The 18,352-nt window shown below is 40.7% G+C and overlaps 4 protein-coding genes across 4 annotated transcripts; all 4 read left to right on the top strand.

Annotated features, from left to right (window-relative positions):
- The first annotated feature begins 913 nt into the window (after nucleotides 1–913).
- On the top strand, nucleotides 914–1,914 carry LOC107304022 (heavy metal-associated isoprenylated plant protein 47-like). Its single transcript, XM_015836009.2, has 2 exons — nucleotides 914–1,085; nucleotides 1,235–1,914. Exons 1-2 carry the CDS (start codon nucleotides 1,080–1,082, stop codon nucleotides 1,631–1,633), a joined length of 405 nt encoding a protein of 134 aa, XP_015691495.2. The 5' UTR covers nucleotides 914–1,079; the 3' UTR covers nucleotides 1,634–1,914.
- Nucleotides 1,915–4,556: 2,642 nt separating this feature from the next.
- Nucleotides 4,557–4,937, top strand: LOC102708959 (heavy metal-associated isoprenylated plant protein 47-like). Its single transcript, XM_006665049.2, has one exon. The coding sequence runs from the start codon at nucleotides 4,557–4,559 to the stop codon at nucleotides 4,935–4,937; it is 381 nt and encodes a 126-aa protein (XP_006665112.2).
- Nucleotides 4,938–7,171: 2,234 nt separating this feature from the next.
- Nucleotides 7,172–7,979, top strand: LOC121054296 (heavy metal-associated isoprenylated plant protein 16-like). The gene is made up of 2 exons (XM_040523699.1): nucleotides 7,172–7,221; nucleotides 7,378–7,979. The coding sequence occupies exons 1-2, from the start codon at nucleotides 7,216–7,218 to the stop codon at nucleotides 7,741–7,743; spliced, it is 372 nt and encodes a 123-aa protein (XP_040379633.1). The 5' UTR covers nucleotides 7,172–7,215; the 3' UTR covers nucleotides 7,744–7,979.
- A 7,271-nt stretch (nucleotides 7,980–15,250) lies between these two features.
- LOC102702466 lies at nucleotides 15,251–16,794 on the top strand. Its single transcript, XM_006653444.3, has 3 exons — nucleotides 15,251–15,453; nucleotides 15,621–15,687; nucleotides 15,862–16,794. Exons 1-3 carry the CDS (start codon nucleotides 15,448–15,450, stop codon nucleotides 16,380–16,382), a joined length of 594 nt encoding a protein of 197 aa, XP_006653507.2. The 5' UTR covers nucleotides 15,251–15,447; the 3' UTR covers nucleotides 16,383–16,794.
- Nucleotides 16,795–18,352: the final 1,558 nt, after the last annotated feature.

Genomic DNA, 18,352 nt, shown 5'->3' with positions numbered 1-18,352 from the left:
GTTTAATATTCTCATGGTATATCTAGCATTCTAAATTTGGGTGTTCAATTTATATAAAATTTATTAAATATCATAAATGTACAATGTCAAATATACCAGTATAAAATTGATTGAAAAATCACCCTAACATATTATAAGGGAGTTTTTTTCCTTCATACGAGGTAGTTTTCCTTTCTAACGTATATATACGTGCCTTATATTAGGATTTTTGGTGGTTCCGGGGCCACCGGAATCACCCTACAGATACACCCTTGACTACCGTTGAAAAGACACTAGAGGGTACCGCAATTTTTAGTATTAATGTTGATATCTTTGGGACCTTGACATCCTGAGGTATCAATGTATATTTTGGTAGTTAGATATACTTTTCAAAGTCGTAAAATTACCCGGTGGAGTGCACACGGGACACACGGCTGAAACTGAAAGCGCTAGTTGTATCTACATGTCGTTTGCTGCGTTGAATCTTGCAATGCCCCAAGCGCAAGCAACTTGATCCATGCATGCTCCACGCAATCAGCTACGTACAAATGCATGTCGACAATCAAGCCACTGTCCTATGGTTAACTCTCGATCGTCTTCTCTATCTCGTCCGGAGGATCCGATCGATCATCGGATAATCAGATCAGTTAGTCATCACTAGCTCGGGCGTTTAATTGGTCAGCGGACAGCGATAGGACAGGAGCAGTTGTAACTTGTAAGTTGTAACTACTAATTACTAGTAGAAATTAATTGTTTTCGAGACCTTAACTATTAGCTGCTGCGACGGCGAATACATGCATGCGCCCTTACGTCCAATGGTTCGTTGATTGTTAGTTTCCATCTCCCACCTGCATACGCCCGTACGTACGTCTGGCCAGCCCCTACCTCTATACCTGCAGCTGTGTGTATATAAAGATACGTCTGTGTGTAGGTGTAGCTCAATCGTGTTCGTGTCCATCACAATTCAGAAGAGGCAGACTGATCTTGGTTTCAAGCATACATAGACTAGATAGCCACCCAATCCATCCTCACGTACAACGTACGTACCTTTAATTTTGTTATTTGGTAATAGCAGCAGATAATTAAACAGTCTGTGCGAAATGAAGGTAAGGAACTGCAGGTATTTTGATGAATATAATGGTTTTTTGATGAATATAATGGTTTAATTTTGAAGCTGATCGAAATGGTGCATGCAGCAGAAGTGAAGACTGATCGCGTTTTTTCTATTGTCGTTTTTTCTCTTTGTTTCATGCAGCAAAAGATCGAGATCAAGTTGTGCGTGCCGTGCGAGGGGTGCCGGACCAAGGCGCTGGAGGTGGCCGCGAGGGCGGACGGGGTGATCTCGCTGGCGATCGCCGGCGGCGACAAGGACAGGCTGGAGGTCGTCGGCGTCGGCGTCGACGTGACCGGCCTCGTCGTCAGCCTGCGCAAGAAGATCTGCCACGCCGAGATCCTGAAGGTAGAGGAGGTCAAGGAGAAGGAGGAGGAGAAGAAGAAGCCGGAGGCCAAGCCGTGTTGCCCTCGTCCCTACTACTGCTACGCGCCGCCGGAGGCGCCCCCCAGCTGCAAGCCGTGCTGCCACCCTCCTCCCTACTGCTACCCGCCGCCGGTGGTCGTCTGCGAGGAGCCCAGCGCCGCCTGTTCCATCATGTAGATCGATCTCGCATCATGTTATGTTGTTTGAGTAATTTTACTGTACTGGAGAAGGTATTAGGAGGTATCAAAATTTTAGTGTAAAATTTAGATATCTTTTATAAAATTTTACACTAAAATTTTAGTATCTATTCTGATCTTAGTACCTACTCAGTAAAATTGCTCTATGCTGTTATGTAAGCATTAGAGACAATGGTTAATTACGATTGGTTTCCGCTACTCTGGTACGTTACCGTCTCATCTACTGTATTGGTGTGTTCTGGATTTCTGGTAGCAATAACTTTACAGGTAAAATGATCGGAATTGTTTATTATAAACATCTCACGTACTGTGTTATACAATTATATCCTCCTGTCCAATGACCTTTGTTTTAATTATAGTAATTACTAACTCTGTCACATAAATACTTTAATTTTAAATTTACTCATTTGTCTCCAAAAACTTTATTTTTTAAGAAAATATTGCATTGGAGTTTGGTAAAACGAGGGATAAATGCATTAAAAATTTTAAAAGCGAGGAACAAATACATTAATTGGGATTTTAAAAAGTAAAGATATTCTAGTCTTTGTGGTCTTGTAATGATTTATACTCTCTCCGCTCCAAAAAAAAAATCATCTTAGCTACATTGCTTTTTTTTCACAAATGTTTAATAAGTTGATAAAGTTCTAAATTGGGAGTCCAACATGGTAACATGCCAGCATGGCAACAGGTTGTGGACCAAAGTGAACAGAGAGTGGGGATGTGTCTATTTATGGGTAAGACATGCGTGAACCTTGAACGCATGGCATATCGATCGTTCTAGCCCATGCATGAAAGTTGATTTAAGCATTGATCAACTTGCAAATGATTATATCTTTTTTTCATTATGATATAATTTTCCATAGCTGGGACTGGTCAATGGGCTGTCTTAATTGTCGCCTGGGCCCAACTCAACTTCCTGGGCCACCCCCACGTCGCGCCACCTCGACAGCTGCTCGCGCGCGGCGCCCTCCCCCCGTCGCTCTCGGCCAGGGCATCTCGGCGCGTGCGTCCGTCCTCGACACCGGCGGGCGCAGTCAGGACGGACGGCAGCATGCAGGAGTACCCGCCGATCGATCGCCGGCGAGCCCTGGCCAACGTCCGGCCACGCTCTATTCCATGGACGCCCCTGACCACCGGCGCCCGGCTAGCGTCACATCGGTCTGTGATGACGAAGGAGGCGATCGTCATATTTGTAAATAAAAATTAATTTATGGATAAAAATTATATATAGGTGTTCTTGGTTATGTATAAATACAGGTTAAAAAATGAACTACGATAAAAAACTCTCAAAATAAATCTTAAATTTAAGGGTGAAAAATCGAGATTTTGATTTATAAGTATAATCAAAAACGAAGAAATGATAATGGTTATCGGCACGGCTGTCCATTTGGCCTACGCTGTATTTTCTTTATGAATAAAGCATTAAAAAAATATCTATAATTCTAACCTAGGTTTGGTGACCACCTTGAAAATACTTTGTTACGAAAGGTTAAGCCTAAGTTAAATCCTACAAAAGAAAATCGAACTGAAGATATCATATTTTTACTGTACTTCATTGGAAAATCCTCTTCTAATTTTCAAGTTCCATTAGCTACCATCACATGCAGTAGTTACAAATGTGCAGTAAACAAAACCGAACATGAGTCTACGTTGGGCTGTACGTATGTACGTACAGGCAGAGACTGGCCGGGTAGTATTTCCGTATCCACTATATATTAAACGACATCGCTTGATAATTAAAGCATTAGGCATGTCTTGTAGTGTGATTAAAAAAATCACACTACTTGACAATCTGTCATTTTCGTTTTGGTGAACACCCCAGTTAAAAAAAATAAAAATAATCTATAGAAGCTAATCCGTATACTAATATATACTTGTTCAGTAGTAAAGGATTAGTTTCGGTTTTTAATAGACCGACACACCCTATACTTTCTATTACATATTTGACCATTTATTTTATTTAAGAATTAAGCTTAGCTATCGTGTTCTCTCAGCTGGCAGTTTCTACTACCAATATTATTATCAGTAGAATATTCTCAACCGTTGATTTAGGCTTCTATATATTAACTAGTTTATGTAGCAGTATATATGATCTAATTTATGAGATTAGAAAAAAAAATAAATGGTCAAAGTAGTCAGCATAGTAAAATGCCTATTAAAGCCCATGTGTAAATAAAAAAAAAGTATAAGATGCTTAAAGTATAGTATAGCACAGTTGAGCTGACGAGTAATCATTGTAGGATTGCTTCTCTATCAGCTCCAGGCGTTGCTTGCCGTTAAGCAGCTGACTGGCTGCGGCAGCTGCTGGCACAGGCAGCCTCACAGGGCTCGGATCTGGATCGTTGGCCAAGTCAAAAGTCGTCGTCTACCTATGGTCGTCGTGTTAACAATGGAAAAAACTTAGTTTATTATACCTCCCATCGGGAACGTACCCCGGCTATGGCTGATAAAATTATTAGTTGATCGTTCCTGACAACGCGTTCCATCAGAGAGTTAATTTGATGCGCGTTTGTTTATAGTTGGAGTGTGCTTCAGCTGCGTCGGATGTTCTTACGTACGTCGTCGCCAACTCGATCGCCGTTTAGTTTAGTCTCTTCTATAATGCTAATATGCTATACGGTGCTCGCTATATAAGGAGGAGCACCTCCTGTACAGAATCATCGATCGTAACTCACGTAACTAGCTAGCTAGCTCATCTTAATTAGCCGCGTTGCATCTGCATTGCAAATCGACGATCGAATCGACCAAATTGTTGGTCTTTGTACGTAGCTCGATCATCTTGAACGGGATGAAGGTGAGGACTTTTTGTCCTTTTTTTTTCCTTTCTTTTTGAGCGTTTCTGAAGCTGTAATTAAGCTGGAACATGCGACTGATATAGCGTCGTTCTTGGCGCTGTGGAGCGAATGCAGCAAAAGATCGTGATCAAGGTGAGCATGCCGTGCGGGAAGTGCCGGTCCAAGGTCATGGCGCTGGTGGCGGCGGCGTCCGGTGTGAACTCGGTGCGGGTCGCCGGCGACGGCACGGACCGGCTGGAGGTGGTCGGCGACGGCGTCGACCCGGTCTGCATCGCCAACCGCATCCGCAGGAAGATCGGCTACGCCGAGATCGTGCAGGTGGAGGAGGTGAAAGAGAAGAAGTCGGTTCCCCCCATGCCCGTGCCGGCCATGCCATTGCCGCCGGAGCTGTGCTACGGCTACCCTCTTCCCTGCTACCAGCACCACCACCCGCCGCCGCCGGTGTATGTCTACGGCGAGCAGCCGGGGGGCAGCTGCCCAATCATGTAATATTTGTAACCATTCACAGAGATCGATCGAATTTTCCAGTGATTTCTTCAGCAAATTAAGTGTACTCATCCAGTAAATGATTCGCATCAAGCATTTGAATTTTATCCCGCGGTGAAAATTTCAAGCCGTAAACTTTTTCCATACAATCCACTTCTCACACACACAGCGTGTTAATGTTTATGCTGCAGCTAACTACAAATGAGTTTTATTCTCTTTCTTTTCATTCATATAAGCATAAATATGATAAGATAATTTGTGTAACTCATTTATATCATTTACTGCACTCATTTTTCAGAGCAAACAAGTGGGCGAATCCTTAGAAAACCATCAGAAAAAGTATGTGTGTGGATAGGGGTAAGAAAATAAGATACCAAAAAAATCTATTTCTCTATAAGGAAACAAACTCTGACAATATACACAGAAAGATTCATTGGCATCATATTTGTGCGATCCATTTCAGATAGAGAACTCATCGGATAAAATGCCTCCCAAGAGTAGTGGACATTACTTATTTGGGCAACTCTTCGGTACATTTTACTTATATTATTATACTATCAATAGGTATTTTTTACTTAGTTAATTACTTGATTAGCGGTGTTTTGTAATTTTGTTTTTCTTGCAATAAAGATCACAACAAAAAGGACGATATTACCCATTCAAATTTGTATTACACATAATATTATTGGTGGTATAATTTAATCTCAGCTATCCGATAAAAATAGATCAATGCTATGGATTAAATTCTATTACCGGAGTCGGCTCCTACTCATTTTTATTTTCGTTTGGATACCCCAGTTTTTTTACTTAAAAAATGAAATTAAGCAGTAGTTCATAAAAGTCATAGGGTGATCGGCATATTTATAAATAAAAAATAATTTGTAAATAAAATTTTTATATATGTATTCTTAACTATGTAATAACATAACTACAGTTAAAAATAAACTTCGATAAAAAAAACTTACAATCAACTTTAAATTTTAAATTTAAGATTTAAATTTTAGCTAATAAACATAACCACGAGCTGAAAGACGCACATTGGTACCGGACAGACTAGCAAGTCAGTAGGGTAGCTGTACGTAGCTGAGGTCTACAGCTAATTGTATCATAAAAAGGTAAATTTTACCATCAATACTAAGATAAAAACATTTAGTGTAGAATTTTAATATCTTGAGATATTTAGTATCTGAAGTGCTAAGTATATATTTTATTAGAAAGCATATATGTTATCTGAATACATGTACCATTTAAACGACAGTAAAAAAGCTCTAGTAAAAATCATCTGTCAGCTCAGGCGTTCTAGCAAGCAAGCAAGCTCGTGCTTGCCCTCAAAACTGAATCGCCGCGGCAGCCACTACTTGGACCATGCATACAATTTTGCTGGCGCGGCAAGCTCAGATCTGGATCGTCGTCAACGGCAAGAACCAAGTCAAGTCGTCGTCTACCTATACCCAGCCTCAGCCTGACGATGATTAATTAGATCATACTCAACAGCTCATCCATCCCATCCTCCATCCTAGAAATAGAGGATGAGAAATAAAAGTTGAGCTCCAACAGATCATCTATCTCATCATCTATTTTTGGATGTCATCCATATTAGGAGAGAGAAACTCTATATTTAGATGTTCTCTTTCCAATCCTCCAAATAGACATAGATGATGCCATATATATATGATCTAGCTAGAGTACAAAGGGATATGAAGGATGAAAGTGTTTTAGATGATCATCCAAATAAAGATATAAATGACCAAATTTAGATAAGCTGTTGGGATGCTCTTAGCACCTCAAATCGGAAAACCCATGCCATCCCGCCTGATTAGCCAGCCAGTTTCAGACATTAATCCGACCCTGCCAAGTAAGGCGCGCGCGCGTTCCGTCGTCAGAGTTAGGTTGCACGTACGTACCACTGATTAATTAGTTGGGGTTGGGCGCGCGCTTATTTAGCTAGCTAATTAAGCTGCTAATAATCCGCGTCGAAATTTTCTTACGTCATCGCCATGCCAACTAGCCGTCCATTAGCTTAGTCGGTCTCTGCTCGTACAGTGGCGAGCATTAGCGGCGGCCGGCGTCCTCTCGATCCGTGTCTGTGTGGCTCTCGCGCTATATAAGGCGCGGCGTGGCCTTCTCCCTCATCCACAGCTAAAGCTAATTAAGCTTGCATCGATCGATCGCAACGCACGCAGCTGCAGCTGGCTATATAGCTAGCGACTCGATCGAGCTCATCTTGGTCGCATTGCACGTCTGCATTGCAGGCGATCGGATTCGGATCGACGACGACGAGATGAAGGTGATAGCAGTGAGAGCTAGCGATCGATCGCTTCTGGAATAGCTTCTTGGCTTCGCACGCAGCTTAATTCTTCTGACGTTTTTTCTTTCATGGCGTGATCGAGACTGATCGCTGCTTTTGCTTGCTGGGCGGCTGTACGGTGTTGAATGCATGCAGCAAAAGATCGTGATCAAGGCGTGCATGCCGTGCGACGGGTGCCGGGCCAAGGCGCTGGGGGTGGCCGCGAAGGCGGACGGGGTGATCTCGATGGCGATCACCGGCGACGACAGGGACCGGCTGGAGGTCGTCGGCGTCGGCGTCGACGTGACCTGCCTCGTCGTCTGCCTGCGCAAGAAGGTCCGCTTCGCCGACGTCCTGCAGGTGGAGGAGGTGAAGGAGGAGAAGAAGCCCGAGGAGAAGAAGCCGGAGGAGAAGACGCCGGAGCCGTGCTGCCCGTGCCCTCCTCCGCCTCCGTACTGCTACTACCCGCCGCCGCCGATGATCGTCTGCGACGACCCCACCCCGGCCTGCTCCATCATGTAATCAATCAGTCGCACATCGTCAGCAATCAAGTACACCGATCGACTGAACGGATCATGCGTATCGATCGGTGCACGCATGGCTAGTACCAAATCACACAGCATCGTATGATCGTATCATCTGTTGTTGTTTCGCCTCTTGTTTAATATAATCCACGCTTAATTGTCAACGGAAACAGAAAACTACAGTGTATGTACGGAGTATTTGTCAATGTTGAATTGTTCAGAAGCATGATTAATTACGGAGCATTTTTCCATCCTTGAAAAAATATCCTGAGATATCATTATTTTCTACGTAAAATTGGTATCTAACAATGATACATTCATATACATTCTTAAATTGCTCTTAACTGTGTCTTCACGAAGCTCGGATGCGGATGTGATTTCTTTCCCCCAAAAAAGAGAAGAAGAACGGAGAGAATGAAAACGCATGTGATCTGGCTCACTTTCAGATGTGATAATCTGCCATCCATGCCTAGCCAATCAATTGTTATAGCTGCTCTCGTATGACGAGGGCGAGAAGTCAATTTAGCAACGTGCGTGCAAAAAACAATATACCAAGAGAGCGTCGCTTGGAAACAATACACATCAACGTCACGCGTGATGAATTAATTTGACGTTTCGCTGCCATTGCCATATCTAACTGATACGTCCTGCAATCTGTTCAGTCCAAAATTTTGGCATATCGGTTTCTTTTTGGTTTTCTCATCCAAGTTCAAAAATCTTAATTGGGAGAAAAAAAACATATCACAGTTAAATTTGGGCGAAATGCTGCAGAGAGATATTTCAGATTGCAAATAAATTTTAGTTAGATTTCAAGCCGTTGAAACAAAAGTCAACCAAATTTTGAACAAATTCAAACATATGTGAAATTGTTTGTTGTTCAAACAAAAATTCTGGAGTGTTCGACACAGAGGGATCCTGAACTACGAGAAACTGATTTGTTCTGAATAATGGTAAAAGAGTATTTTTTTTTTCATCCTTAAAGAGATATTATGAGGTACCACTGTTTTCTATGTAAATTTTAGTACATCTTGATATCTTATATACTAGAAAATATCAAATTTTATATAGAAAACAGTGAGATCTTCTTAAGAATGGTAAAGTTGTGCTCATGGTAAAAACATCTGAATAAGAACAGAAAGGTGCGTAAAAATACCTCAATTATTGATTATGCAGTGGTCTCGCAGGATAAAGCAGGTCTTCTTCTGGTCAATGTTTTGACAGCGATTTGGTTTTATTGGTCCTTATTATGAGCTGGTAAAGATTCAAGTATTCAACGAGAAAGCAACCAACTATGCTATTAGACTCCACTTAAGTACTTCCCTTATTTTTTAGACTAACAAAACCACAGCACATTCTGCAGAATTCTCCCTTGCAGTAACCCTCAAATTTACACTGTAGAATTCTCCTTAGCAGTTGGTAGGGTACGAGGTAGTACCTCTAAATTAGAGCATAGTACATTTTACTCTTAGTGTAGTTATGTATTTTTATAGAGCAATTTTACAGTCTAATAAAAGTAACAAAAAGTACATCGAGGTACTTGTACCTCGCGATACCAAATCGGTTTTGATCGTTGGATCTAACCGTACACATCCTACCCAGTTAAATCCAATGGTGAAAAATAATTTGGTACCTCAAGGTATCGGTACCTCGAGGTACTTTTTGTTGTACCGGAGCAAATCTCATTTTTATAAGTATATTAAATATTTTATTCTAAACTTTGATAATATATACTTATCTATTTAAAATGATATATGATAAAATTTTATCGTAGAGTTATATATTTTAGTTTTAATTTTACCTTTATAAAATTTTTACTACGCATACTACTGGTATAGTATAATATAATCAGTATAATATAATCAGATCAGTTAGATCTAAAACAATGAACAACTCTCAATCATTCGAGAGTATCTTTAAAAAAGATCCTTAAATTTAACTTGGGTGGTTGGGTCATCACTCTTCAGATATTCAGATTCCTATGGATGATTTCTCTAAAATAAAAAATAAAAGAGAAGGACCAGAATCTCCAACATACATGAAGATATGTACCCATTTGTATTGATGCTCCGACATTAATTTGGGCACGATTTGGAGTCAATCCAAATCATTTATATAATTTCAAAGATACATTATACTATGACTAGTAATTAGTAAAATAGAATCCAGTGCCTTTTTTGACGGTCATACCGACCTTCCCCTGCAAGTCTGAAACCCATACGTCATGAGATGCACACATATATTATTACGGTTCGTTTTCACGAGATAAATTTGCCAAAAGTGTGTGTTCCTAATCCATTTCGTGACAGTGCTGATATCCCTGATGGCTGCTTCATCCAGTAATAAGTATAACTAATAAGTAGTGTCCTTGCAAGAAACAGTTTTCCAGCTTGTAACGAGTCTTTGTGTAAGTATATTTAAGTTCAGAGACGTGTGCACTTTCAGACTAATTCAGTGTTGATTACATCACCATCAAATCCACACACAAAAAAAACAGAATAAACCAACAATATTTTTTATGTCAAGTAATTTAATTAACATATATATAGCAAGTGGAATTATTGTATGGGCGATAATTTTTTAAATAATGCGACGTAAAAGCTGGAGGGTGGCAGCTGTGTTAATAAACGAGCGGGTCCACACTGAAGGTTGCCATGTTGATACTTTGCAGCTTCTTATTGGTGAAAGTACTCTTTAACTTTGTACATTTACATGCATTTGTCAGATTTTAGTGCCGCAGAAAGTGCTTAGGTCAGTCTCAATGTATGTTTTATAGGGTATTATGTATATTAAATAGGATGTCATATTAGTAAAATTGTTGAATGAGAAAGTTTCATGAGATGAGAGAAGAGTTTCATCCCCATAAAACTCATATGACTCGGTTATATAATTTACGGTCTTGGTTACTATGTCATATAATTTACAGTCTTTGGTGACTATGTCATAAACTATGAAACCGGCCTTAGAGCACCTGTCAGATTTTAGTGCTGTACTGTTCCCTTGATTCTGGTCGTGATGTATAAGAGTCAGTCATTCAGGGCCGTGTGAAAAGTTAACCGCTCTTTACATCGTGTTAGGTTATCTCCTTAATTTTCCCTTGAATTGGTTTCCATGTCACTCAATTTCTTGTTTATGACTGTGTTGAGTGCTCTGTAGCTTAATATCATACCGATTCAATGTGCTGTGCTCTAACACCCTCATCTTTTCACTTTACTTATAAACTAAAATTTAAATTTTTAATCTTAAATTTAGACTTGATTTTGGTTTTTTCATCGTTGTTTATTTTTCAGTCCTTACCTTTAGATCGCTAAAAACACACATATAATTGTGTGAATAATTGTGTCAATAATTCAAGAGCAAATAAAAAAAAATCAACGGTGGTTTAATCTTCGGTCTCGCGAAGAAAATCCAACACGGTCTCTACGGTGTAACGAGTGCAACAAAAGCAAAGAGCTTCGAAAAGGCAGATCGTAAACTATGACTAGATTAGCCAGAAGTTGGATGGAGTCCTCTTGTTTAAGTGGCTCTTAAACTGCTCAGAACCTTCATGTTAGATGGGAGTCTTACCCTTAATTGGTACACAAAGTACATTCCTTGGGCCTGCGGCTAGGCTAGGTGATCGTGCTGGTATTTAGGGGGTGTCCGGGACGAGGTATCCTATGGATATTTATTATAAATAGTAAATATAGACAATTAATAAACATATCTATAATCTTGGACTAATTCACAAGACGAATTTATTGAGCCTAATTAATCCATGATTACCCTAAGTGATGCTACAGTAAACACGCTCTAATTATGGATTAATTAGACTTAAAAAATTCGTCTCGTGGATTACCACTCATTTATGAAATTAGTTTTTTATTAGTCTATGTTTAATACTTTAAATTAGTGTCCAAACATCCGATGTGACATGGGGCTAAAAGGTTTAGCCACATCTAAACAACCCCTTATTTAAATAGAATCAGGCAAGAATCTCCCGGGTCCTAGGTTCATAGTTAGGCCAGTCAATACATATTTTATGAGGATGTCATGTATATTAAATAGGATGTCACATCAGTAAAATTGCTGATTTAGCAAGGTTATTAAATGAGGGAGTTTCATGAGATGAGAGAGGAATTTCATCCTCGTGAAACTCATCTGGTTTGGTTACCTAGTTTACATTCTTGTTAACTATACCATAAAACTATGCATTAAGACTGGCTTTATTAATTACAGCGGTCCCAAGAGCTTCGGGTTGTAAGCAGTCGTTTTGTCACCTGAAAATGTTCATCTTTCAGCTATTATTGACAAGATTCTCTTCATTTTATTAGGATCGAAAATCTATCACTTGCTACAGTTTTGTTTATACAAGTGAGCTCTATCTAACGGAGTCTGCGATTGTGAATCTTCCGTGTGCAATCTGAAGGGGAAAAAGAAAACCATGCACTCCCTCTACTTTATAACGTTATAAGAGTTTCTATATATATATATATTCATTCATGTATCAATATATATGCTTTATATATATATCTAGATTTATTAACACATAAATAAATCTAAGTTATGCAAAAATAAAAAAATCTTATAACGCGGAACGGATGGAATCCCCTGATGCGTCCGAAGGATATTTGCTACTATTATTTGGGCCGGCCCAAAAGAACTTGACCACTCGGGCTGTGGATGAGGCGAGGTGGTCTGCTCCTCCCTTAGTAAGGCCCACGAAGCTAACTCACGACGTTCCGCGAGGCGCTGCCGCTTTTCGCCGGCGACGGCCGTTCACGGTGGAGGGTGGGAACGCCGGCAGGCCGGCTCCGGTGAGCTCGCCGCCCATTAGTAGGCCCACGTTTCACCAAATGCTTCGTCCGGCACATTGGCGCCAGTGCCATCCGGGATTATGGGCTTTTTATCGATCCGGCTTTGCCAACGAGCTACTGTATTCAAAGGGACTACGGTATTCGTTCAATATTATAAAATATTTTAATTATACATGAAGAATTTATCTATAAATCAATAGGTACTCATTCCATATTTTTTTTAACCATTCATCTTATTAAAAAATTATATAATTATTAATTATTTTGTTATAATATGATTATTATTGTAGAAACTTTAAGTACGCCTTATAATTTTGTATATTTGGATATAAATTTTGAATAAAACAAAGTGTTCAAATGTAGATCAAAAAGTCAACGGCGTCGTATAAAAAAAATTGAAGGGAGCACGTTTCATCTATGGATATATATTTATTAGTATCTATGTGTGCAACGATTTACAAAGGGTCCCTGAAAAAAATCTGTCCAGACCGGAGTTCACAAATTTGTTCTCGTATTTTTAAGATGCCACACCACACCAGCATATGCTTTGCCTCCTCTGGGAAACCACATCAGCTGAACCCAATTTTCTGACTCAGACAAAGTGGACAGAGTAAGACCGATTTATCTTTTTTTCTTTTTCATTTCTCCAACTCAAAACAAGTACTATCAGTCTACCCTTCCATAGTGATGATCGCCGTCCCTTTTTCCCCACAAAAAAAAAATCACCAATCCACCTCAGCACGCTGTCCAATTTAATTGCGTCGAGGCTATACCTATCGTCAACCCTGTAAGCCACCTCCTTACCTTAGATAAATCATATCATCGTTTTCTCGCATGTGCTTATTTTTGTCTTTGCTTAAATTTTAAAACTTGAATTTAGATATCATTGTAGAGTTCATCATAATTTATTTTTGGTCTTTGTTTTCAAATTGGTAAGAACATATATAAATTTTTTATTTACAAATTATTTTTTTATTTGAAAATAAGCCGTTTTGCTTTTTTTCGAAAAAAAATAAAGGCCTTAAGCTGGCACTCCTTTTCTTTTCTCTCGCTGCTATTGTCGTCTCAATTTTATTTTGTCAGTCAAGCCGTCAAGCCTGCATAGTCGCGGTCCGATGGCGGGAGCAAGTGGGGCACGCCTACGTCACGCGCCGGACGCAAGCCGGCCTCACTACTGGCAAAGGGAGACCATGTCACGTCCAAACACGTCGCGTTCAGTTGGCTTAGGATTTTCCCATCCCATTATTATTATCCCTCTTTGACAGTGGTTACCACCACCACTACCGTGTGGTTAGATAAGCGGTCCATCCGCTCACCTCACCTGCACTGCAACTATGCAATCTGCAACCTCCTCTGATTCCCTGAATATCTCGAGCATATATCAAAGCAATCTCCTTCCGAGTGATCATTTGGTTTACTCAGAAAAAAAACAATATATTCATAATAAGAAATAATTATAAATAAATTTATTACATATATATTCTAAACAAGATAAAAGTCAGCCTGAAAAAGTAAACTACGATGAAAAAAAACTAAAAAATTATCTTATATAAACCTTAAAAAAAAAAAAGACCCGGCCGTTCGCCTCTATCTCTCAGTTTCTCACCCGGTCTCCAAGCTTGGCACCACATCATCGACGGCCAGTGAGCTCCCCCGGCACAGCACGGCGCCGATCTCATCTCAGCCGGCCGCGCCGTTACACTCACTTGATTACTTAGCCAATTGCTTCCATGACACTGCAATTAGCTGACTGCACTGACAGCTCCATTTCCGAGATCTGCGTTAAAAGAAGAGTGAAACAACAAACAAGTCGATCGCCTGCGATTGTCCTCTTGATTTTTTTTTTGTTCATCCGAGTTACTACTCTGAATATGTTTACATGAGCCATCGATTCATTCACCTGCAAGTTGCAGCCTGCTCTGAATATCTCCACACAAAAAAAGCCTTAAAATTTTCACCTTGCCAGCTATTAGCTTGCCCGGTCTCCAGCTCACCCGCATGATCGACGGCCGGCGAGCTCTCCCAGCACAGCACGGCGCGATCTTGGCCGTCCGTTACGCCACGATCACTCATCTGTCGTCACTGATCGATCAGTTTACTCCACCCGTAGTGTAATTAACTGGCAGTAGTGCTGACTACTGAGCAGTTAGCACTGACAGCTCCGTTTATTTTTACCGGCGAATCCTCCAAATTCAGGGCGAGAAAAACAACTACAACTAGAGAAAGGATTAGTCCCCCACTGTACCGACCGGCACAACCAATTAACGCTACGTTCCTGTCTCCTACTTAAATTTTCAGCGAAAAACTATTTTCGCTTATGCTTATAAATCAAAATTTATAACGCCAAATTTAAAGTTGATTTTGTATTCATTAAAACACCTATATAAAAATTTTATTTACAGATTATCCAAACGATCACCCCTTGTGCATCCAGAACCTGGAAATCACGCGTTTGATACATACATACGGGGATTGCAAGTGGGCATTTGGTATTGTGGAATTAGGGGTTGCTGATCGAGTCAGTGAGTCGCCACCTGCTCCAAGCAAACTCAGGCTTAATTAATCTCTAGGAGGAGGCCATCCATCCAAAGGTCTTCCTAGTCTACTGTTCCTGTCGCTCTCTGATGGCCTTAGAGAACTAAGAGATATACATGCACGGTACTGGTTGTAGTGTTGGGCACTTTGCATGACTTGAGCCGGTAAAGTCAATGGAAGAGAAGATTTTAGGTTAATTAAACTAATTAACCAGCTAATTTTAGTTGTTGGGTGAGAGGACAAGTGGTTCTGTCATCTGTGTATAAAAGGGGAGGCTTGTAGGATGCTGTATTAGGCAAAGACAGTGCTGAGCTTGTGAAATTGTAGCACATAGAGTTGTTGCTTCGCTTGCTTGCTTAATTACCAGGAGGAATATGAGGGTATGACACATGTTGCTGCTCGGCAATTGTTCTTCTTTATTTCATCATCAGTGAAAAGCTATTTTCTTTGTGTGTAATCTTTTTGTTCTTGATGATAAAATAGGTGGTTGATTTTTGTTTGGTCCTGAATGCTAGTTCCTTACAGTTTCTTTTAAACCTTTTTGTAGAAGGAGATTGTCATCAGGCTGCAGAAGGGCCACAACAAGGCCATCAAGGTGGCTGCTGCGGTCTCAGGTAAATTCCTTGCACACATGTTTCAGAGAAAGTGATCTGAATTAACTGATGAAAACCTAGCTTGGCCTTGACAGTATAAAACTAGAGATTAACTAATTAGTCCATGTGGATTAACCTGAATTATTGCACCGTGCATGAGACTCATTGATTTCTTGTGCGTGAACTACCGGGCAGGGGTGGAGTCCGTCACGCTCGCCGGCGAGGACAAGAACCTGCTGCTGGTGATCGGCTCCGGCGTGGACTCCAACCACCTCACCGAGAAGCTGCGGAGGAAGGTGGGGCACGCGGAGGTGGTGGAACTGCGCACCGTCGACGCCGACGAGCTCCTGCACATGGCCGCGGCCGCCGAGCAGTACTCGTACCGCTACTACCCCGGCGCGACCCCGTACAACAGCCACGCCGCCGCCGGCCGCGACCCGTACTACGCCGGCGCCGGCGGGTACCCTCACCAGCGCGGCGCCGCCGGCGCCCGGGACCACTACTACGGCGGCTACACGCCCGGAGCAGGCGCCGGCGCCGGGTCGTACGGCGGCGCGCCGATGACGATGGCCACGGGGGGCTACTACGCCGGCGCCGGGTACCCGCAGTACGGCCACTCGTCGTACTACCCGCCGGCGGCGGCGACGTCGACGAACACGCACACCGTCGTGCACCACCAGTACAGCAACGACCCGGACAGCTGCTCCATCATGTAGCTAGCCAATCACGCACCGTACGTACGCCGGCCGACCAGTGGATCGATGCATGATGCATGTCGCGCGCGCGCGTGTTCATATGCCATCGTCTACGTCTCGTCTCGATCGAACAAAGACGCATCAAGATCCCGACTGGATCTTGCTGCCTGCTTGTCTCCAGCTAGCCCAACCTCTGGCCTCAAAAACTAGATACCTTAATTAATCTCCTGTGTGATGAGACCGATTTGATTCCTCCTTGTGATTACTGAAAACACAGACGTCAGTATATATACGAGTAGTACCAGCTCTTGTCTGAACTCTGAAAAAATCCAAGCCCTGTCGTCCGTGAATATTATATGTATATATATGGTGTAATTAGGCTAATACCCCATCTTTATATAGTTAATCAATCAAAGTGTGTTTTTCTTTTTTGCATCCAAAGCTGTACATGTAACTATGTAAGTGGTGTGCTAGCTCGCTCGCTAGTGCTCTCTGTTCTTGCCTCTTTGGCCGGAGAGCTGTACGCCTGTATCTGTACTTTGTTTCTTCATTTTTTTTTTCATAAGAGGCTGATGTACATGTACTTAACTAGTACTCCAGCCAGTAACGATTAATCTAGTTAATTACTACAACGATCACATGTACAGCCACTGATGTTCTGTGAATATGCTACTGTATATGTCACACATATCTACCTAGCTACGTCTACACATCAACAAACAGTTCCACTATAATATAATCTCGTATATATGCGTAGGCCTTCTTGTGAAGGCGGTTTTAATTTAAAATCATTTTCTTGAAGTAGCACTTCCATGGTCTTAAGGCATTTCGGAAGACTATATAGACATTTATAAGGATGTCCTTTTCATTTGCGTAATGAAAACACGCCACCTCCAGAAGTTGCTTGCGGTACTTCTAAAAATGTCTATATACGATATCATATAGAAGAAAAATGTTGGTTTTACCGTAATGATAATGACGTCTTTTAACTATCCAATTTTACGGTGCATGAGGAGGCTCTAAATTAGCAATATGCACGTGTAATATAATAGGTCAATGTGATACGACTGCTAGAATGGACGACTACAGGGGTCCTTAAGAGAAATATTTTAACATGGCAGATAGAATAAGTGAAGTTTTTTTTCAACCACTTAGTTTTTCTGCTGGTTTCTCTTGAGAGGGTGAGCGAATGGATGATTGTGTTTTTAAAGTGGTAAATATAAAGAGTCCATTTGGTATTACTCTAAAGTTAGAATTTTGTAGAAAATAGAGTTCGTTATCTTAAGCAAAATGATATAATAAAATTAGAATTTTAGTCTAAAGTGTCAAAAAAGATATCTCACGTTACCCACCTTGATCTAGTCATAGCTCCAACTCCAAGAGACTCTGGAGCTGGGGACGACCAGCTTGAAAAGCTTGGAGTTGAGGTTGTACCTAGTTTGAACTTTGGAGTCTTAGTTGTACGGGGTGATTGGAAAAGGCCTAATGGCATTTCTGTAAATAAAAAATGATTTATGAACAAAAAATTTATGTACGTATTCTTAGCGGTCCAAAAGCCAATGTTGAAAAACAAACTTCAGCTAAATATTTCAAAACCATCTTCAAATTTAAGATTGAAAATTTAAATTTTGGTTCATAAGCATAAGCCAAAAGATGAGGGTGAACCTTTCATGTTTCGATAAGGTTGGAATTTCAAATCAATAAGGGTCCTTTCGAAAGACATGGTTATAAAAATGTTTGAATAGAAAAATACATGATTTTGATAAAAATACAAGTGTAAAACAAATGATTGGAAAACACGGAAATGATCGTTTCATTAGACCAAAAAAAACACATAAATTTGAGCAAGGATAAAGATTCAAAGAAAAATTTATATAGGAATGAGGAATTTTATAAGAATTTTATAGAATTTAATAAGCTACAATATTTTGTTTTAAAGAGTCATATAGGAGAAAATCATATAGGATAGGAATCCTACAAAATTTCAATGT

The sequence above is a fragment of the Oryza brachyantha genome, chromosome 4 (genome assembly GCF_000231095.2).
Source record: "Oryza brachyantha chromosome 4, ObraRS2, whole genome shotgun sequence".
Taxonomy (NCBI): domain Eukaryota; kingdom Viridiplantae; phylum Streptophyta; class Magnoliopsida; order Poales; family Poaceae; genus Oryza; species Oryza brachyantha.
This window is presented reverse-complemented; position numbering and strand designations above follow the sequence as displayed.